Raw genomic sequence first — 23444 nt, forward strand, 5'->3', positions numbered from 1 at the left:
CATCAAGGGTGCCACAAACACAAAGCCCCCTGTGGTGCATAGGTACCCCTCGTGGGAACTGCCGTGGGTTCGCCAGGCTCTCACCAGGCCTCCCTTTGAGCCTCTCAGGATGTGTGATTTGCGATCCTTATCTCATAAGTTGCCTTCCTGGTGGCAATTATTTCCGCGCAACGGATATCTGAGATAGCAGCACTTTCCACTAGGGATGACTTATGCATTTTTACCTTTGTACCGAAGGTCAACTCTCTATTCCATAGGGCTCAGGAAATTGTGCTTCCTTATTTCTGCCCTAATCCATCTCATGCTCTGGAATGGCAATGGCACCTTCTGGACGTTCGTAGGGCACTCAGTTGCTACATCACACAGATGGCTGCCTTCCGCAATTCCGAGGCCCTCTTGTTTCCTTCCGCCCTTCTTCCAAGAGTCAGAAGGTATCTTCCTCCACAATTGGCAGATGGATCAGAGCATGCATTGCGGGGGCGTACCAGTCTGAGTCTTTGCCGGTTCCACGACATGTCACGGCCCACTCAACCCGTAGTGCAGCTACTTCGGCGGCTTGGGCCACTCAAGCGTCCATTGAGGACGTTTGTAGGGCGGCTACGTAGTCTTCACCGTCGCCCTTTATACGACACTATAAACTGGACAGGTTTGCCTCGGCGGAGGCCTCCTTTGGTAGGAGAGTTCTCCAATAGGTTGTACCTCGAGATAACACACCGGACCAGCCTGCTCCCCTCCCACAGGGACAGTAAGCTTTGGTATGTCCCATTGGTGGATTCTCCATCTCTAGTGCTGGAGAAGGGGCGTTGTTTTACCTGAACGCCTTTTCTCAGCACGAAGATGGAGAATCCACTCCCGCCCTCGCAGGTCATTTAGGCCTAGGGTTAGATTCATGAGCCAACACATCTTGCTGTCAGTCAATGGCTTCGCCCACGTCGAGACTGACACCCTAGCCCAGGCAGGCATAGCACGTTTAGCTGACTTGATCTGATTGGGCAGGAACACAGTTTAAACCCATTGGTGGATTCTCCATCTCCGTGCTGAGAAAAGGTAAGGTAAGGTAAGACAACGCCCCTTTCAATCTTAATGTTGGGTGTGTTGTGTGGTACTGCTGCCATGGATTTTTTTCACTAGTTCTGTGTCTGTAAAATGTTCTGTGACATCAACTGAAACCATAATTTTGTCTTGTTCTGTTATTAGGTCTTTGGTTTTCTGAAGATAGTATAGTTGAGTTGATAGAATATTTCTTCCCTTGCTTCATCACTTGTGTCTTGTTAGATAGCATGGATGTTCTAAAGGGGACATAAGGATAATTGACATGCTAAGTAGACCTCTGCATGTAGTTTAGTCTCACGTTGGGTAGGGTTTTATAGAAAAGTACTTAAATAAGAAAAGAATCAAATTATTTTGGTAAGAGCAAGAGATATTCTCAAGTCATATCTTATAGGAAACCAGTTGTGTTTAAGGAAACTTGTACAGAGAAATACATTCAGCACTTAAATGTTAAGTTTTCAGATTAATGTGGAAATATTTCCTAGAGTAGATATAATTTTAGTAATTAAAAATGTACTGTATATTTGTTCCCAATAAAATAAAGCCAGCTTTAAATCAAGTGGCTGAGATATGGAACTGATGGATGGATGATTTGCCTATGCCACTGTGATTTAATGTGATGTGCAAGGTAACAGATTTGCTTTAGATTATTTACACTATCTAAACTTGGAACCATCAGTTATTTAATAAATAATGTTTTACAGATCATGATTTGGCTGCTTACTGAAGGGAAAATATAAAAGAAGAAACTTGTTATCTACTTTTCTTCACGGACATGTGTTATAAAATTCAAGAATCGTTGATGTCAAATTATTGCATAATGTGTAAAGTTGGTCTTTTAAAAATTTCTGATTAGGAGGAAGCTCTACATGCTTTCATTCAGCCTGAGATTCTTGATGGTGCCAATCAGTATTTCTGTGAACGATGCAAGAAGAAATGTGATGCAAGAAAGGTAAGCACATTTTAACCTAAATAATGAGGTGGCTGTATTAACATATACGAAATGCAATTCATCTTTGACAATTGGTTTCCCTTTGTATCTTGCAGGGATTGCGATTTTTGCATTTTCCTTATTTGCTGACCTTGCAGTTAAAAAGATTCGATTTTGATTATACCACTATGCATAGAATAAAACTTAACGACCGTATGACATTTCCGGAAGAGCTAGATATGGGCTCATTCATTGATATTGAAGATGAGGTAATAATCAATATATATATGGATTATGTTTTAAGAAATAGCTTAATTGACTGTAAATTATAAACTTATTTCATATCAGGTTAATTTGAAATTTATTCAGAAAATCAGGATCAGCTGCCGTGTAGTGTCTTTTCTTTCACTTTTCAAACTTTTTAAATGTAAAACCTAGATTTTGGTTGTGACTGCTATGCATACATACAGACACATGTGCAGTAGTGCAAGGTAACCAATCAATAGGGGGAAGATGCAGACCTTATATTTCCTGAAATGCCTCCTTGCTGTTGTGCATTTGTAAAATGTGCTCATCTCTAGGTATTTGTGTGTAATAAGAGAGAACATATGAATCCATCAATAGCTGAACTAACAAAAGTCTGTAGAATATTTTTACAAAGGAATTTAATTCTCATGTTGTACACAGGTATGCGCTGTTGACTCCGCTTTACAATTTCAATTATTTTGTAAGATGTACAAATCTTTATTGTTTATAAACTAATCCTTATGACTTGTTTTAAGAAGTCTCCTCAAACAGAGAGCTGCACTGATAGTGGAGCAGAGAATGAAGGCAGTTGTCACAGTGATCAGATGAGCAATGACTTTTCTAATGACGATGGCATTGATGAAGGAATATGTCTTGAAAACAATAGTGCTGCTGAAAGAATTTCAAAAGTTGTTAGTGAAAAGGTACCTTATATAATCTTATGCTATTTCAATACGCGTATTGAAATTATTGCATATTTACATTATTAGGATTATTATTATGTATTGTACAAAGTAACACAAAATATTGTTTGCCTTACGAAAATTTGTCAGTAAATTGATAGTACACTGTTAGCTGGTTTTCCAGTTAATTGCAAAACGACCTGAGGGGAGGCCACTAAAGTTTAGAACAACCCCATGGCCATATACAGCTAGTCCTCAACAGACAAATATGTTTTAGTATATCAGTTTTGGTAAATTTTTAGCCTTTAGCCTTTTAGTCCCATATTATACTCCCATATACAGATAGTCCTCAGCTTATAAACAATTCATTTAGTGACTGTTCAAAATTACAACAGCACTGAAAAAAGTGACTATATTTCACACTTACAACCATTGCAGCATGGTCACATGATCAAAATTCAGATCCTTGGCAACTGATTCATATTTATGACAGTTGCAGTGTCCTGGGGTCATGTGATCAGCTTTTGTGACCTTCTCACAAGCAAAGTCAATGGGGAAGACAGATTCAATTAATAACTGCATTACTAACTTAATAAATGCAATGATTCACTTAACAACTGTGGCAAGAAAGGTCATAAAATGGGGCAAACTCACTTATAACAAATGTTTCACTTAGAAACATAAATTTTGGGCTCAATTGTGGTCATAACTCAAGGACTACCTGTAATAGAAATAGCCTTATGTCAATTGTCTTGTCTGTCTATCTGTCTGTCTATCTATCTATCTATCTATCTATCTATCTATCTATCTATCTATCTATCTATCTATCTATATCTTACAAGAGACATTTTTACCAATAATGAGAACATGAATTACAATGATTTTATAATAATGAATGTCAATAGCTGATCTCATCTGTAGGAAAATTTTCTAAAATAACAGCAGTTATTTTGCCTATTGTAGAAAAAGGAAAATAGTATTAGCCAACAATTCCCAGCAAGGGAAGAAACAAAAGCATAATATGGAATGTTGACTTTTATGGTCATAGCCAACTTGCTGAAATACATTCTGTTGCCAGAATATTATTGGTGAGAGTACCATAGCAAGATGCTTAAAATATAAATAAGATGACAAGAAATAAAAATGTACAGATATTATTGGAAGTAATAATATAGGTAATAAAATGAGCAGGAAATATTAGAATTAGAGTGATTTGGGGGGATAATTTAATATTTAATTTTTATAAAATGTGTTATTACTTCAATATTCTTATAAATGTTCAGATTTGTTTTGTTTCTTGTCAGAGGAGCTAGATATCTCACAAAATGTGACTGCGTTGAATATGTTCTCATATTAATGGGACAAGGAACAAGAGCGTCATTTTAAATGTTAGTATTAACATTAGAGGTTTTAAGCACAAAACAAAGGACATGAGATATGAATAGCATGAAAAATAAAATAAAATACTTTTAAAAGAATTTTTAAAAAATTAAGTAACTCAAACAGTGATACAAATATTTTTTGACCAATCTGTATTTGCTATTTTCTCTATCATACAGAATTCATTACTATATGAATTATTTTCTGTTATGGTTCATTCGGGAAGTGCAGCTGGCGGTCACTATTATGCATGCATAAAATCCTTTAGTGATGATCAGTGGTACAGTTTCAATGATCAACATGTTAGCAAGGTAAGTTATTATAGTGATCTCAACAAAGATCCTGAATGCCTGTAATGAAACAAAACAGCATATAGATTTAAATTTAAATTGAATGCAGATTTAAAAAGTGGCATCAGCATCTCAGCTCTTCAAAGTAGGCCAGGTCAGGAAACAGATTCCTTGACAATGGCTGAAACTTTATTTTTATTGAGATAGGCTGTAATAACAGAATCTTGAAACCCTGACTAGATGTTCCTTTTTCTCCTCCTTATACTCCAGGGAGTTTAGAGCCAGTTTGTATTTCTTCCTAATGTTTTCTTTATTTGCTGAGGGTAAAGACATATATTTGTAACAGTCACTACATGGTTTCTCCAGGCTCATTTTTGTGGCTTTAGCATGGTTAAAGAAACCTCAAGATTTACACAAGCTAAGGACATCATTAGGAAGGGGGAAAAAAAATAAGCAGGCAGATTGAAAACAAAACATGTTAATTATCTGCTGAAGGAAAGGACGGGGAAAAGGGAATATGATTCTTCAAGTTATTACCGTGTTTCCCCAAAAGTAAGACTCTATCTTATATTATTTATGTCTCCAAAAGAGGCATTGGGTCTTAATTTTGGGGGTATCTTATATTTTTCGTGATACCTGCCTCGCCTCACGGTGGCAGCCCATGTGGCTGCCGGTCCACTTCTGTGGGTGCTTGCAACAGGAGGCCGCAGAAATGGTTTCGGGAAGAGGGAGGAGCTGCGCCGGAAGGACAAGCAACAGGAAACGGGGCTGCCTTTTCCAGAAGGGAGAAGGGAGACGCAGGGCAATGCAGGCAGAAAGCAAGTGCTGTTCTCTGCTCTGCATCCCTGTGCAGAGCCGCTACGTTCGCCGTTCTCCATGAGACAGATGACACATGGTTAATGGCGGCTGCGCCTGAGCAGGTGATCTGCAGGGCAAAGCTTAAAGAAAGCCCCTCCAGCTGTGCACAGCGGCAGTGGAGCCATTCGCCATCACTCCCCCCTGGCTCCAAAATGACAGAGGGGGATCGGTCCTACCCCGCCCATCCCATCTGCTGTAGCATAGCAGTCTGGCTCAGGAGGGGGGTGAAAGGTCACCGATCAAGGAATGGCCTGGTGGGAGGGCCTGAAGTACAGCTAAGCGGGTGTGGGGCAGCTCCACCCCCTCCCCCACCTGCCTCACCTTGTGGCAGCAGCACAATGTGCCATGCGGCCTCCTGCCCCATTGTGGCAGCGAGGTGGGACGGAGTGGACAGGATCCTAACTAGGGCTTATTTTTGTGGTAGAGCTTATATTAGCCCACCTCCAAAATATCAGGGTAGGTCTTAGTTTAGGGAAGGGGCTTATTTTCAGGGAAACACAGTAGTGCACAGAGAAATAAGACTTCCATGAAGGACTTTGTTATGTTTCCTGGAATATTATATATTAAATATGCAATGCATTTAATTACATTAAATGTGTATCACCTTAATTTTCCAATTAGATAACTCATGAAGACATTAAGAAAACTTATGGTGGAACATCTGGAAGCCGTGGCTACTACTCCAGTGCTTTTGCAAGGTAGCAGTTTGTACTTTTGTAGCTGATTAACTTTGTCCTCTTAATGGATTAATACATTTATTTATTTTAGTAAATAATTAGTGGACTTATATGTCGCACATTCACAGATGATTCTGGTTTGTTTACAATGCAAATATATAAATCTTTAAAACCATATTTATAGCCATTTAAAGACCAGCAACATAAAATCCATAAATACCTTGACTTTTGTTCAAAATGAGGAATAGAAAGTACCTCAGCCTGTTGAAAGCAACATTCAGTCCATAGCACAAGGTTGGGGAGCTTCCGTTCTGAAGACCTACAGCAGATTGATAGGCTAGATGCTCTAGCTCAGGAAGTCAGCCTTAAGAAGCATGTATATATTGTGGCCAAGACCAGACCAGCTGCATTTATAGGCTGCCTGGTGTAGCACCTATAAGTGCGCTTCGGTTTTCATTTCCAGCATTATCCTTAATTATTTGGCACTTTGAAATGGCAGCTGCATTTTTATCATTCGGTGAAAAGTGAGGCTCCAGATCTTCTGCCTTGAGAAATGGGATGTAGCTTATTTGAAGCAGAGAAGTCTTGTACCTTTAAGACTTATTCTTTGAGGTCTATAGAAATGCTTCTGGATTTGAATAGTGTGCTGTTTGATCCTTTGATTATAAAGGTTGAGTGCATATAATTACTTTTACTAAGATGTAATTATACATTTTGTTTTGGGCTATTAAACTCACATGTATTTTAACATGCAAGATATAATTTTTTTTTATATCACCCCAATAGCTCGACAAATGCATATATGCTTATATATAGATTAAAGGACACAACTAGAAATGCAAGTAAGTACACATTCCATTATTCACAGGTTGATTATGGTTTTAATAATATTTCTGTTGTGATTAAATCACCTTGCTTCTATAAAATCTAGCTAGATTGCTTTTCTCCAATTCATGAGAGGAAAAATATTAATCCAAATTAATGAGAAGACGTGTATAGATTTTTTTTCTCTGTGAATTTGATAGCATGCTGCAGGAAATAGTTTTTATGAACATGGGTGCTGGTAAAATAACTGTTGGAAGTGTATTTTAGTTCAGATTAGCTGTTTTTGAAGAAAGAGTGTTTTATTTACTAAATCTCTTGCACTAAGCTAAAGATTTTATTGTTTGATATGTGCAGTGCATATTTCTACAAATAAGTAGTTTAATATGCATGAAAATGCATATTATATAGACTATGCATAAAGTGTCTATGTGTGTGTGTGTGTGTAAAAGGGAATAAGTGGGTCCATTTTAGCAGTGGGTCCATTTCACAAATATTCCTAGACAGCATTCCTTAAGGCAGGGGGTCCCCAAATTTTAGTGGTGGCAGGCAACAGAGGGGGAATGGTTTCACTCAGGCAACTTAAATGCTGCACATTCACAAATGAAGCTTTGCATGCTCGCCCGCTGCTTCAGCAGCCCATTTCTCAATAGGCCATGGCCCAGAAGTGGTCCATAGCTCAGGTTGGGGACTCCTGCCTTAAGGAGTATACATAAAGTTGTATGTGTAATTTAAAGTAAGATTAAGTTACAAAATAACAAAATACCGCAAAACCAAGTTTTTTTTTTTTTAAAAAAAGCTCACATTCTTATTGCATTGATAGAGTTCCTAGAGGTCAATGAATATCCAGAGCATATTAAACGATTAGTAGAAAAAGAAAAGGAACTGGAAGAACAAGAAAAGAGGCAGCGTGAAATAGAACGCAATACTTGCAAGGTATGTTTTGACACATTCCACCTGAAATGTTTGCTTAGAACAAGATGAACAGATGATTTGGTACATATTGATAGATGTATCAGAATCATTTACATATTCTTACTTGGCACAGTGCTTACAAATTATTTCTAGGTTGTTTCTAGGAATCCATTCTTAATAGAAATTGATTGAAATTTTCCCTCTCTGTTTGATCATGGATCAGTTAAGTTTGAATGATCTAAGCCTGATAAAACAGCAGCCAGAATAAAGTTACATACTTGTATATTTTCCTACTCTTATTTTCCCAACCTTGGCTTTGTAATTTGGACTTTTACATGACATTCAAATGAAGAAAGTTTCATTTAAGGTTTCTAGCAAACTAAGTTGAAAACCTAGCTTGAAGGGAGAGCAAGCTGGAGAAAACTGTTTATTAAACAAGGTTTATTCTAAACTGGGTGGAGAATATTAAGTTTCTGATTTTCAGCATTAGTCCGGTTCTGATTATATGCTGCATTGATATAACACAGTAAGCCAATATGTATTCTTTCATATCATATTTCACTTGATATGAATTTTAAAAAAAAATTTCTTTACACTTGGCTTATGTTTTTGATGTAGTTTTGAAATTTTGAAAATACATACTTTTAGAACCTAGGTAAACTAACTTAATACATAGTATTGGAATTTTGCTAATCGAATACTGTGTTTCATTTCTTCATGACACCTTTTGAACAGAATCATATGTTCATTGATATAATATTAGATATAATTTTTTGTTTTTGAAAAAATCTTTGAAATGTAAAAGCATATAAGATGATTGTTTTCCAGATTTTTTTTCTTTTAATTTAATTTAATTCTAACAAAAGTGTTCATGCACAGAACATTGTAATTCTTTTATTAAATTAGAACTATCAAGTACATTGAAAAATCAGTTTGATCATTTTTCTGTCAATTACAGATAAAATTATTCTGTATGCATCCTGTAAAACAAATAATGATGGAAAATAAACTGGAAGTTCATAAAGATAAGACTCTGAAGGAAGCTGTGGAGATGGCTTATAAGGTACAATACTTTACAGGGTAATTGCTAAATTGATCAAGATCTCAAGGACTACATGAAACCTCAGTGTATACATGGGGTTCTTTTGATGCCATTTGTCTGCTTATTGTTGCCTTTCTGTTTGCATTGGACAATAATAGAATGATATTGGTTATTTGAGTCATGAGCCAAGTATAGGGCAGTTATAAAAATCATTTAATAAATATTTTTCAGTACTTAATATTACTGTAGCTGTTGTTGGTATTCTTTATTAATTGAAAGCCATAACAAACCCATTGTGGTGTAATAATTAAGGTATTAGATTAGTATTTAGACTCCTAGAGGGAAAGGGGGATACAAATATAACAACATTATTACATTTGTGGCAATCGTGCCAAAGAATCTTGCCAGATCATATGTTAATGGACAATAAACATAATATTGGCATGTAGTTCTTAGACTTTTTATTTTTGTTAACAAACATGACATGTCCGGAGAACTTAAAATTAGAATGTTTTTCTTCAATTTTGACTGAACACTTGAACAGCATTTCAATAACACTATTTTTCATTTTTCTATGGCTTATAGATAATGGATTTAGAAGACGCAGTTCCTTTGAACTGCTGTCGTCTTGTTAAATATGATGAGTTCCATGATTATCTGGAACGATCCTATGAAGGAGAAGATGACACTGCAATGGGAATCTTGCTTGGTGGTGTTAAATCAACATACATGTTTGATCTTCTTCTGGAAACCAGGCAACCTGATCAGTCTTTCCAATGTTACAAACCTGGTGGTAAGTGACACTTTATAAAATTGTGATTTTATGAATGCACAAGAAAATTATTTTTGATAATCATGCCTTATAGCATGTATCTTATAGTAAGTATATTATCTTTAAATCAAGTATTTATGAGGCAAGTATCCTTTTTAACCTTTTTTTCTGTTTGTTATATCTTCTTCATGAGTTATATTTATTATTTTGGCAGAAGTCATGGTAAAGGTTCATGTTGTCGACCTAAAACAGGACACAGTGGCTCCTCCAATTAGTGTCCGTGCTTATTTGAACCAGACAGTTACAGAATTCAAGTATCTCATTTCAAAGGTAAATAATTTGCACCTTATTCTTTTTTTCTCTCTCCTTAGTATATTAAAAGCATTCATTTTATCTTGCTTTTCCTGTTACCGCAGGCTGTACATTTACCTGCTGAAACAATGCGTGTTGTTTTGGAACGTTGCTATAATGATTTGCGTCTTCTCGCTGTGGCCAACAAAACACTTAAAGCTGAAGGCTTTTTTAGGAGCAATAAAGTAAGATATTTTTTCTTCTAGTTTTTCTTTCAGAGTTTACTATATGTCAGAGACAATAGATTTAATATAATTTATTTATTCAATAGGAGTTTCTTGATTTACAGATGTCACATTTTTTTCTGTGTTTATGTGCTTAAGATAATTTCTGTAAGAGGTTATGATTTTTCCTTGTGGATTTACTCTGTTTTACATTTTAGGTATTCATTGAAAGTTCAGATTCTCAAGATAGACAGCTGCCGTTTACAGATTCTCAGTTATGGAAACTCCTAGACCGCCACGCAAATACAATCAGGCTGTATGTTTCATTACCAGAACAGTCTCCTGGATCAGTGTTCAGAAGGACAATATTTCAAAAGGCGAGTGGAGATTCAGGCAATTTAGATGCAATTTGTGAAGCAGGGAAAGGATCTTTACTTAATACAAAATCTGTAGAAGCTATCCTAGAAGAGAGCACTGAAAAACTTAAAACCTTGTCCTTACAGCAGCAGCAGCAGGAAGGAGATAATGGTGACAGCAGCAGGAGCACAGAGGCCAGTGACTTTGAAAATATCGAATCGCCTTCCAATGAGGCAGATTCATCAGCATCAACAGAAAACCAGGAACTCGAAAACCAAATTCAGGTTTCTGATACAGAAAATTTCCAGTCAGAAGAGCGGTCAGATTCAGATTTGAACAATGACAGGAGCACAAGCTCTGTGGACAGTGATATTCTTAGTTCCAGCCACAGCAGTGACACATTATGCAATGTCGATAATGCCGCTATAACCTTGGCGAATGGACTTGATTCACACAGCATAACAAGCAGTAGGCGATCAAAAGCCAATGAAGGGAAAAAGGAAACATGGGATACGGCTGAAGAGGATTCTGGAACCGACAGTGAATATGATGAAAGTGGGAAAAGCAGGGCAGAAGCACAGTTTATGTACTTCAAGGCAGAGCCCTGCGTCGCAGAGGAAGGCTCAGGAGAGGGGCAGAAATGTATGTATGAAATATGGTAATGTGTAAGGTATTTTTCTAGAAATGTAGATTGCTTGTTTATTTATATTTACATATGTTGTATACATTCCCGCAAGATACATTTATATAAGCAGGCTTGCTGTTTGTTTGCATAAAATGAAAGATGGTTCTAGATGCCTAGATGTAGGCACTCCTCAATTTACCACCACAACTGGGACCAGAATTTAAGTTGTTAAGTGATGCAGTTATTAATTAAATAATGTGAATGTAACGTGTTTGGTATATAGTTTAACCGTTGTTAAACTAATGGCCATAAGTTTAAAACTACCTATATAGACATACACATACATTTAAGGAATCGGAATAGAATCAAATTAAATGCCAAAAGAAAAAAGAAAAGCTGCATCATTTTCCTTCATCAGCAGAGAATGCTCTGATATTGAGGCTTTCATTTACAGTATGACTTCCTCTATTGATTAGAAAAACTTTGGGGAATATTACCAGAAGGAAACTGTTTCTTCTATCTGATCCACAAACAGAAAATAAGTTCAATCATTTTTTTTTTAATAAATAGAGGAAGCTGTAAAAAATGTAGGAGGCACTTCTGTTAATATCACTTTGGGGAACTAAATGAAATGCAGAGTATAAATCAATAACCATTAAGGCAAATTAACTCTTTGGCAATATATTTGTTGTGGGAGAAGATAGATTTTTGCCAAAAAATTTTTAACAAATCCATTGTGCATCTGTAACACATCATGTGCAGTTGCTAAACATTTTTCTAGAAATGTAGATTGCTTGTTTATTTATATTTATATATGTTGTATACATTTCTGAAAATTTATAACAACATTGAGTATAAATTAATGTAAAAAGAAGGCAGTTTCAAGATGCAGTTTAACTGTAATGCATACTTTTAAAACATACTTTTTCTTAAATGGACCTTTTCAAAATATTAAGTAGTATAGCTTAGTAAATTATTATTTATAATCTCACAAATGCTCCAATCATCTGCTGTACAATTTCCTTATATGTGAAGTTACACAGAATACAGTGTTAATGGATATGATAAATGTCTCTGATCACTTGAAGTCTTATAACTTGAAAGCAAGAAAATGGAATATGTGTATCTATTAATTACATAAATGAAATGGTATTGGTGATTATATATATGGCATTAAAACTGAGTTTGTTTTTCAAGTTAATTTTTTTCTTGGTTTAGGGTTGTTGATTCATGTTGATAAAAGAATTACACTTTCTGCTTTCAAACAACTCTTGGAGCCGTTTGTTGGAGTTCCATCTTCTCAGTTTAAGGTCTTTCGAATTTATGCCAGCAATCAAGAATTTGAGAGTGTCCGATTGAATGAAACTCTTTCATCCTTCTCAGATGATAACAAGGTTAGCAAAATATGTTATTGAATACTAGTGGAAAGCATTTAGAATGTAATGATTGGCCCAGTTATTTTTCAAGGGACTGTTTTGTTGCATTACTTGCGTTAATATAAAAGATAGTATTTACCTTTTTAACAATCTACCATCTGCAACTCAATTAATATTTAATATTTTGTATACAAGGCAGTGCTCATTTAACAGCCACTCGTTCAGTGACTGTTCAAAGTCACAGTGGTGCTGAACAAGGATACCTATGATGTGTCCTTTTAGTTGCAGCCATCACAGCATCTCCATGGTCATATTGTGATTTGGGCAGTCGGTAACTGGCTCTCAATTACAACTGTTGCATTGTCCCACAGTCACATGATCACCATTTGTGATCCTCACTACTTACCATTGGTAAGTGAGAACCACCTGTATATTTTTTAAATCTTCCCAGTGCACTGCAGTTACGGAAAACTTATTGCAGAGTTTAAACTGTTCTTTGTTATAATTGCATCATTGAAATTTGGATGGGTAATAAAAAAAAGTCCCATATCCCATTTTAATGAAAGACCAGTAGATGCTGCTTTCCTAATCCCTGCATTTTGAACTACCTTTTTTGAACTCTCTTCTGTAGTCGTGCTGTCCAACTATTTGAATCTGGAGGTTTTGTTTTGTTTTTTTTTCATTTCCAGTCAAACAAAAATACTGTCTCACTGGTTTCTCACCCACACCTACATACATACCCTATTACTCACCTTCCAATGGTTCTCTTGACACTGAAAACACTTTAGGAGAGAGTTGTTAAATTGTAGAGGGATGGTGGGAAGGTGGTTAAAAGTAATCAATATTGTATGTATTTAGTTAACATTTGTCCTTGCCTGCATCTCATTCTTTTTCCTGTAAAGTTTTTGTCTTCATTCAAGAGTGATCCAATATTTTTATAGGAACAGAAGTGTACAGATGCTTATGCTGACAATTTCTGAGATGCTTATCCATAAAGACACCCAGTTTGCTCAAATTTGATTATTGAATTTGGAAGTGCATTACATTCTTAGACACAAACATTTACTGATTGTTTAACTGCCAGCATTCTGTGTTAAGGATAAGAGACAGGCAATCTCTTGCAAGCTTTTATTTTTTTTTTCTTTTTAATTTCAAGATAACTATTAGGTTTGGAAGAGCACTGAAGAAAGGGGAATACAGAGTCAAGGTTTTCCAACTTTTGGTGAACGATCCAGAGGTAAGTAAGATGTGAAACTCCTAAAACATCTTGAACAATGTAACTATTAAAAAGTGATCCTTCTGCACCCACTATAGCCAATAGCTAAGAAGTAAGATTTAGCAAAAGCTACACAGCTCCAATATGGGCATCATATTACTAGCAAGTTTTAGAAGCAGTTAATAAAATAGATTCTCTGGGAAATATACTTTTATACTTTAATGCACAATTTTTCCTATATGTATATGTATTGTTCTGATGGGACATGATTCTTTAAAGTAGCAGAAAACTTGTTTTAGTTGCCAAAGGAAACTTCTGACAACTGTACAAAAAGTAAGGGGCATCCCATTTTCATCTGATTTTTGTTAGCCTCGTATGAGGAGGATATTCTGATATTCCGAAGTTTTCCCCACTTCCTTGTGAAGATATTTAAAGAATTCTGTGGGAGAAAATAGGAGTGAATGTTAATTAAAGCAATAATTGGAAAGCATTTTTAAGTTAAAAGAAGATGTATGTGTCTGCATGAACTCAAACATAAAACTAGTTGCTAGAAAAAAATGTGTGCAAAATAAATAATTATTTCTAACTAAGTGATCAGAATAAAATGTATTTTACAGAAAGGAAGTTGCAATTATTTGAATCAGAAGGAATCCAGACTATCAGGTTTTTTGATATCTGATTTAAATACCAGGTTATCCCTGTTAATATTTACCAGCTATACAAAATCATTGTTAAAGGACGTCTGATGCACAGGAGTATTGAGCCTTTTTAGAATATCCTTAGATGGAGTGGAAGGTTGAGATGTACTATTAATCAGATTTAATACATAATATTGGCACATAAAACATTTTACACAAGTTTTTTATCTATAGAGCAATCCCTTTACTTCTCCTTAGACAAACCATAATTAAAATTAGAAGTTTCTTTGATTACTAAATTCTAAACCAGTAAAGCATCAAACCAGAGTCTCTGGCCACAAGGGCCTTTTGGCACCAGTTGTGGCCTCACTTAGAACAGGATACTCTGTCATGTCATGGCTGTATTTTTGAGATTTGCTGTACATGGAATTGTCCTCGGACACTTGAAAACTTCAGCCTGTTACAGTCTGTTTCTGAGGACAGTTTAAGACTCTTCCGATTACCTGGAAGTCTTATGTGGCTCAATACCTGGATATTTTAGAGGGCACTAATATAAAGTATATTCTGTTCCTCAATCTGGCTAAATAGGGAGCTTCTCTTGAAATGTGATGCCAAAAAATGCAGAGGTAGGCATTCTTGGTGGATGCTCTCCTCTTTTGAAACAGTTTACCACAAGAAAAGAATGCCTTCCCCAGTCTTAGCACCTTTCAGAGAATAATGAAATAATTAAAAACAAGGGTTTTTTTCTAGAAGGCCTTTGATGATGCAATAACTAGAAAAATAGCCACACTAGAACAGAACAGAGCTAGAAGGGACCTTGGAGGTCTTCTAGTCCAGCCCCCTGCTCAAGCAGGAGAACCTAAACCAGACATGTGACTGTCTAGTCTCTTCTTAAAAATCTCCAGTGGTGGAGCACCCACAATTTCTGGAGGCAAGCTGTTCCACTGGTTAATTGTCCTCACTTTCAGGAAGTTTCTCAATATTATACCTTCAGTTTTGAATGGTTTTTTATTATATTGTGTGTTGTACTGATCTGGAATGAGGAGATTTACTAGTCAAATAAGTAATCCACACTTACTTTGTGTGTGTGTCCTGATACACTATTGTAGATATCTTCCTTTCCCCTTCAAACGCACACGGACACTACAGAATTCACTGCTGTTTGCAGGCAAAAAATCTTTGTTGATATATTTTGTGCAAAGGGAAAGTACGGATACTCAAAATATGAAAGCTTTCTAACAGGTTATCCATTTAAAATGTGTTTTCACAGCCCTGCAAGTTTCTTATAGATTCAGTTTTTGCTAAGGGAATGACTGTGCGGCAATCAAAAGAGGAGTTACTTCCTCAGCTCAGGGAGCAATGTGGGCTGAATTTGACTGTTGACAGGTAAACATCATTAACATGAATCTCAAAATTCTTATTTTGACAATTGAAAAAAGTTCTGAGATACGAACTGTTGACTTTACCATGTTTAAAAAAGGAGATACATTTATTTTCTTTTGATTTGTTGCCACAAATAAATCATTATAATCATGCTTTATTTTATTGATATTGCTCTGTTTTTATTTCATAACTGAAATAAAATTTATTGACACTTTCTAATATGTAACACACCATAGTAATCTTTGCACCAAATTTTAGTTTTGAACAACCAATAATTCCTTGGGGGGGGGGTTCCTTATAAAGTGAAGGAACGTGACTGAAAATTTTAATTTGTTGCTTTTAGCTCTGGCTTCTTTAGTTCTTTTGATAAAAGCATAATTTATACCTATTTCAGGAAAACACTGTATCAAAATTAAATGTGGTTGTGACTTTTAACTACTGTTTTTTCAATAGATTCCGCCTAAGAAAAAAGACCTGGAAAAACCCAGGAACTGTGTTTCTGGATTATCATGTCTATGAAGAAGATATTAATATTTCAAGTAACTGGGAGGTTTTCCTAGAAATACTTGAAGGTATCAATACTTTGAAATCAGTTATTTTAATTAAGCTTTACAATGTTTTTAAATTATATAAAAATTAACCATGTTGTCTTAAAAGTAATTTTTTACAAAAAAAATTACACTGCAATTCCTTATACATGTAGTGAAAAATAAATCCAAAGCCTGATGACAAATGTTAGGGTTAGATTTAGTAAAGCAACAGAGTGTGTTTCTAAAATTTTATTGTAGCTCAGAATGTAAAGTTGAGAGGCTTTATGAAAGCACTTGGCTTCATGTAGAATGCCTTAGACTAAGGATATGAATCTAGTAAAAAATACAGCATTATCCAAGATCTGAAGAAGACACCTAGATTTTAAGCATTATTTTCCATAAAACATCATTTAAGATTTTCTAATCTGCATTTAGGTCCATTGTCCCCTAGTTAGTTATATTTTTACTAGATCTCTAAACCCAGTTCTTGGCTTGGAATTTGCCTAAGAAAAGCTGTTTCATCCCTCCCATGAGAGAAAAAGCAAACCGGATAAAATTGGAGCTGCCCCTTCCTTTGTTAGGTGGTTGGATATTGATTATTTATTTAGTGGATAATCTCTTTTTGCTACCTAGAATGTTGGATCAGATTGGTTTTCCTTTAACTCTTTAATATTTCAAGCTCTGGGTTGATGTTTCTCCCCATTTACTACAGATAGCAACAATTTTTGTATGTAATCACCCGAAAACTCAGCAGCAGTACAAATGCCTAATTTATACAAAACAACAAAACAAGCAGTAGTCTTTTTCTTATTCATATTTGTTCTCAGTCTTTCCCTCTCTCCCATCCTCCTTAGTTATATTAGTCATGACAGCAGATATGGAGCTTATGCTTGCAGTTTTATTAAATAATTAAAGTAAATCATTATTTACTTTTCAACTTCTATTAAAAGTTTAACTATTTATGTTTTCTTTACAAAAAAACACTAAGCCAAAAGGGTTGGTGGTGGAATATTTGAAACAATATGATATAAAATGCTGTATATACACTCCGGAATTTCAGTTATTTGATTCTAAGCTTGAAGAAGTCAAACTGGCTATTTTGAGTTTAAAATGCTTAGAATGAAGTACCCAGATCCTGAGCATCACAGTTATTTGTTTTCATATATAAATTTAATAAATATACTAGATTAGGAATTCAAATCTGAAATAAAATTTAAAACATAATTTTTTGGTAAGACTGTCCTAACCGAGCTTGTCGATTTTTGTTCTGCAAACGTTTATTTTTATTTATTTATTTATTTATACAATCACAATTAACAAGACAATTTTCCCTCTTAAAGAAAATGCTGTAAATAAACATTTAAATATCTCTTCCTGAAATGTTTTACTGGACACACTTACATTCCAAATGACTTTTAGGAGCAGAAAAAATGAAATCGATGTCACAACTTGCTGTTCTGTCAAGAAGATGGAGGCCATCAGAGATGAAGCTAGATCATTTTCAAGAAGTAGTTTTAGAGAGCAGTAGTGTTGATGAATTAAAAGAAAAGGTAAATCAACCTCATTTATATACATATCCGTGTCTTACAGAATTCATAGTTACTTTCTTTTGTGAAACTTTAAAAGCTTCTAAACCACAGTCACAGTGATCATTAAAAGAACATTTTGGGGTTTATTGGCAGGTCCAACATGCCGTAGTGTAGCAAGAATTATACAAAACATATATATGTTTTCTGAGGTTTTTGCGGGTGTTTGTATGTAGGTCTTTGGTTATTCGGGTTTTCTCCCGCGTAAAATTGGAAGTGTCTTGGCAACATTTCGACGAAGCCGAAAACACCAGCCTGAAGATGACGAAAGGGACTTCGTCGAAACGTCGCCAAGACACTTCCAATTTTACGCGGGAGAAAACCCAAATAACCAAAGACCTACATATAACCAAAGAGCTACATCCAGTCAAATGTGGGTTATTCATAAACAACTATTAAACTATGTTCCAACAGAATGTATGAACTAGTTTTCTTTAGTGATATAAAATACCTGCTTAATTTATTCCTAAAAAGATATAAGTTAGGTTTTTAGAGTACATCAGAATGATCACTTCTACTTCACATAATTTAAGGAAGCAAGTCTAAAGAAACACTTTTCCAGCTTAATTTTTCAGTGTTTTAAACTGCAATTCACAGCAGCCCTAGTGGGCAGTGCAAGTGGGAATTGTAGCCTAAATAGATGAAGAAATTCAACTGAGGACTATTGCTTAGATAGCCATATGATAATGTCTCATTTCTATCTGTATTAGGTAGAGCTAAAGATTTACCATGAATGAGTTCAAGAATGAAAGATCCAATTGCTATTGTTTATGAGAAAACAATATGCTCCAAAGTGCTTTCAGTATATATTTTATTCCATATTCTACATATTGTAATTTGACTATAAAGGATTATATCTGTTACGCTTTAGGCAGTAAAAGTTAAATGTTCAACTTTAAAAGTACACTTCATAACCCATCACCTGTTGAGTCATCCTTTTAGAGACATTTCCTTACCTAAACAGAGCAATAGATTGATCTTGGGCAGGCAAAAAAGCAATGGGAACAGGAACAACTTCCAACTTCCTGCTGGCTTCCTCATTGATTTTGCTTGAGGGAAGCTGGCAGGGAACATTGGAAATTACAATCACGTGATTTGCAGCTAATCATGATGACACTGCAGTGACCACAACTTTGTGAATAAAATCAGTGTGAAGATCCTTGAAATTTCAATTACATGGGAATAAATGGGTCCTGGATTTTGCACAAATTCTTTTAAGTCAGTGGATTTGAGATACGTTGATTAAAAAATGTTTGGGCTACTTGAGGATTACAAACAGAGTTTTAGTAATATATAGATTATAATACCAAAGGTGGTAGGATGGCAAGAGCTAAATGAGAATTTGAACAGAAGAAGCAAAACTCTTATCTCAAATTGTTGTGGACTCTTATCTCAAATTGTTGTGGAGACAGGGTTGATAAAAGTCGAAGCAAGAATCTGTATAGCTTCCTTAAGGCTTAATTGCTTTCCGCAAGGCCTTGCTCCATTAATTCTACAAGATAACTTTTCCTCTTCGTGGATCAAGGCAGTCAACCTTGCCAAACTAGGCTTTTCATCAGCCTCAATTCTCAAATTGGACTACGACCAAGCAAAACAAACCTTGCATCAAAGGGTAGAGGACATCAAGAGGCAAGTGGACTTAGGTATAGCTCCGCTGTTTCTGGCTCCATTAGATACATGGTTATACCTGCCAGGTATCTTAGTCAGTTGGAGTCAGTAAACCGCCGGAAAGCATTCTCGCTTGCATGGTGCCATGCATTTCCATCGCCTGTCTTGTACGGCAAGTACAAAAACACACCACTGTCTGAAAGACTCTGCTCCTGTGGCTCAGGAGAAGTGGAGACCATTGGACACATACTCCTTCGATGTTCCTTCTACAGAGCCATTCGGGAAAACCATATCCTCCCCATAATCGATAGATATCCTGGTCATTTAGAAAGAATCTATCTCCAGTGGCTGCTTAAGGATGGGCAGGCAGAGATCACGGCGCAGGTGGCCAGATTCTGTGCTGCAGCATTGGGGATTCGCCAGAATCATAATCATTTTAGATCCTTTTAATAAATCTTTTAAAATTGATTTTATTACGTGTTTTATCCAATTTATACTTATTGTATTTTTAGTGTCAGGTCAGTAGGTTTCAGTTTCTGAAGATAGCTTGTTTTTGATATACTGCCTGTAAAATTAGGCAGACTTTGGTCGCCCATTGATTGCACCCATTGATTGTGATGTTTTGCTATGTCCTCTTGTGATGGCTCTGTCTAGTTTTGTTTTATTAGGATATTTGATTTATGTGTGGCCTTTGGCTGTAATGAATTGAATTGAACTCTTACTATGCTATATAAATTAGATAAATACAATTCTGCTTACTTTTAAGACATTTCTCATAGAAATGTAAGTCAGAGTTAGAAGGATTTAAAGGCCATCTAATTCAGTGGTTCTCAACCTTTTTAATGCCACGACCCCCCCCCAACTGGTCGTGAGGACTACTCAACCGGTCGTAAGTCGAGGACTACTCAACTGGTGCAGCACCGTTTGCAGAATGGGACTTTTGGCGGGCTCAGCAGGGCAGAGACAGCCTGGACAATTCCTATTGGCTTTGGAAAGCCAATAGAATTAGACTCTAGTCAAGAGAGTCTATTCTATTGGCTTTCAAAAGCCAATAGAATAAAAGGGAGTAGCACAGCTAAGGAAAAGGGGAAAAAATGGCAGACTGCGTTGTTTGGCGACCCCCATGAAATGGTCATTCGACCCCAAATGGGGTCCCGACCCACAGGTTGAGAACCACTGACCTAGTTCAAGCCCTGCTCATTTCAGAATCTGCTAAAGCATCTACTACTTATTCTTTAAACATTTATGTTTTGTTTGAATAATGTATATTTTTTGTGTGTTTTGTTCCTTCTGCTTTTTTCTGTTATTTTAAAAGCATTAAAATGTGTATAAAAAGCATCTATCAAAGATGACATCTAGCCTTTGTTTGGAGACTACTAGTGAACTAAACGCGATTTTTAGATTATATAAAAATCTAGGAATCTATGTATCAGTTCAGATACCAATTTTTGTACATAATACAGAATGTAAACTTTGAAACAACCAGCAAGAATATATGAAACTTCATATACCATACCTTTTGGAAATAAACTCATTTTGATACATGTTTTTCACAGCTTAACGCAATAAGTGGAATCCCCTCAGAAAATATTGAATTTGCAAAGGTAAGTTATTTATTTCTTCAAGCTGCTGAAAGTGGTTCAGATTTCCTCTCAGCTGAGATTTGTTCAGAAAATGCTGATCAAATACTAATGGATATCTCCCTTTTTCTGCTATAATACCTGAATCCTCTGAAGGGGATATTGGTGAAATTGGGCAGGAGAAGAGGAAAAGACATTGTCTCCTATCAATTTTCTCTCTTCCAAGTAGACTGAAAGTGCTTGTCTCTTTAATATATGAGTGGGTAAAACACCCATCAATTGGCTAGACCATTTGATTTAATTTTTAATTTCATATAGCTTTGGTAAATGTAATCAAGACCTGGCTGATCACATACATCTCTTTGAAGTTTAAGACTGCATTCTTTTACAATACAGAAGCTTGACTGAATGGTGAAGTGACAAATCAGCTTTTCCTAGGAGGATTGAGGGAGATTGAGGAATGGATTTATTACACCTAACTGAAAAATGCAATCAAGTCGTATGTTTGAGAAATGATTGATTTGGAAATAGAGACATAAATGAAAAACAATGTTGATTATGATCATAGCACACATTTTGAGTATATATAATTGTGCTGGGCCATAACATATATAGGTATGATTATTGTATGCCACCAAGAATTGCCATTAGTGAGAGACGGGTGACCATATAAATCAAATAAATAGGTATTACTAAGATGCTGTTTTCCTTTCTAGGGCAGAGGGACATTTCCCTGTGAGATCTCTATTCTAGAGATACATCAAGATTTGGACTGGAATCCGAAGGTCTCCACACTGAATGTATGGCCTCTCTACATCTGTGATGATGGAGCAGTGATATTTTATAGGTATATCCTTTTAGGTTCATATGTTCATATTAGTAAAGTTGGAAGGGACCTTGGAGGTCATCTAGTCCAACCCCCTGCTTGGGCAGGAAACCCTACACCATTTCGGACAAGTGGCTGTCCAGTCTCTTCTTAAAAACTTCCAGTGTTGGAGCATTTACTGCTTCTGGAGGCAAGCTGTTCCACTGATTAATTGTTCTCACTGTCAGGAAGTTTCTCCTTAGTTCTAGGTTGCTTCTCTCCTTGATTAGTTTCCACCCGTTGCTTCTTGTCCTGCCTTCAGGTGCTTTGGAAAATAGCTTAATTCCCTCTTCTTTATGGCAGCCCCTGAGATATTGGAATACTGCTATCATGTCCCCCCTTGTCCTTCTCTTCGTTAAACTAGACATACCCAATTCTAGCAACCGTTCCTTATATGTTTTAGCCTCCAGTCCCCTAATCATCTTTGTTGCTCTTCTCTGTACTCTTTCTAGAGTCTCAACATCTTTTTTGCATCGTGGTGACCAAAACTGGATGCAGTATTCCAAGTGTGGCCTTACCAAGGCATTGAAGAGTGGTATTAATACTTCACGTGATCTTGATTCTATCCCTCTGTTAATGCAGCCTAGCACTGTGTTGGCCTTTTTGGCAGCTGCAGCACACTGCTGGCTCATATTTAGGTGATTGTCTACTAGGACTCCGAGGTCCCTCTCACAGTTACTACTATTGAGCATGGTGCCACTTATGCTGTACTTGTGCATTTGGTTTTTCTTGCCTAAATGTAGAACCTTGCTTTTTTCACCATTGAATTTCATTTTGTTAGTTAGTGCCCAGTGTTCAAGTCTGTCCAGATCCTTCTGTATCTTAGGCCTGTCTTCTGGAGTGTTGGCTATTCCTGCCAGCTTGGTGTCGTCTGCAAATTTGATGAGTTCCCCATCTATCCCTTCATCCAAATCGTTGATGAAGATGTTGAAAAGTACTGGGCCCAGAACAGAGCCCTGGGGCACCCCACTACACACTTCCCTCCATGTAGATGCAGTTCCATTGAGGACCACTCGCTGAATATGGCCGGTCAGCCAGCTACAGATCCATCTGGTGGTGGTTCTGTCTACCCCACATTTTTCTATCTTGTCAAGTAGTAGGTTGTGATCTACTTTATCAAATGTCTTACTGAAATCCAAGTAAATTATGTCCACAGCATTCCTCTGATCCATTAATTTTGTCACTTGGTCAAAGAATGCAATAAGATTTGTCTGGCATGATCTATTTTTGACAAACCCATGTTGGCTTTTAGTAATGACTTTGTTTGCCTCTAGGTGTTCGTTGATTCGTTGTTACCTCCTGTATATTGAAAAACCCCGCATAAATTTCCAATGTGAAAAAACTGATTGTAGAAAAGTGGTTTAAATAAATCAGAAATGAGAAATGGCTCAGGAAGAAACCCATATATTGTGCATTTTCTGACTGCATTAGCTTAATTCTCTATTATCAGAATTTTGCATTTCAGCTGCTTACTTAGATAAGCAGAGTATAAACGTTTT

At 36.2% G+C, this 23444-nt stretch overlaps 1 protein-coding gene across 6 annotated transcripts in view; it reads left to right on the forward strand.

The window, feature by feature from the left end:
* Positions 1-23444, forward strand: part of USP47 (ubiquitin specific peptidase 47) — a 66968-nt gene that overhangs the window by 41023 nt on the left and 2501 nt on the right. For 3 of the 6 annotated variants that reach the window (XM_039340305.1, XM_039340308.1, XM_039340306.1), the window contains 19 exons: positions 1907-2002; positions 2098-2250; positions 2764-2931; positions 4470-4601; positions 6060-6136; positions 6902-6957; positions 7761-7873; positions 8811-8915; positions 9480-9687; positions 9881-9996; positions 10083-10202; positions 10400-11180; positions 12382-12557; positions 13696-13776; positions 15664-15779; positions 16230-16348; positions 17726-17856; positions 21057-21104; positions 21797-21927. In XM_039340305.1, coding sequence (XP_039196239.1) covers positions 1907-2002; positions 2098-2250; positions 2764-2931; positions 4470-4601; positions 6060-6136; positions 6902-6957; positions 7761-7873; positions 8811-8915; positions 9480-9687; positions 9881-9996; positions 10083-10202; positions 10400-11180; positions 12382-12557; positions 13696-13776; positions 15664-15779; positions 16230-16348; positions 17726-17856; positions 21057-21104; positions 21797-21927 — 2927 coding nt within the window. The remainder of the gene's footprint in view (positions 1-1906; positions 2003-2097; positions 2251-2763; positions 2932-4469; positions 4602-6059; positions 6137-6901; positions 6958-7760; positions 7874-8810; positions 8916-9479; positions 9688-9880; positions 9997-10082; positions 10203-10399; positions 11181-12381; positions 12558-13695; positions 13777-15663; positions 15780-16229; positions 16349-17725; positions 17857-21056; positions 21105-21796; positions 21928-23444) is intronic. The other 3 variants (XM_039340310.1, XM_039340309.1, XM_039340307.1) reach the window with 3 other exon arrangements.

Source organism: Crotalus tigris, unplaced genomic scaffold, assembly GCF_016545835.1.
Source record: "Crotalus tigris isolate CLP2741 ecotype Arizona unplaced genomic scaffold, ASM1654583v1 scf7180000017744.3724543626:3957646, whole genome shotgun sequence".
Taxonomy (NCBI): Eukaryota; Metazoa; Chordata; class Lepidosauria; order Squamata; family Viperidae; genus Crotalus; species Crotalus tigris.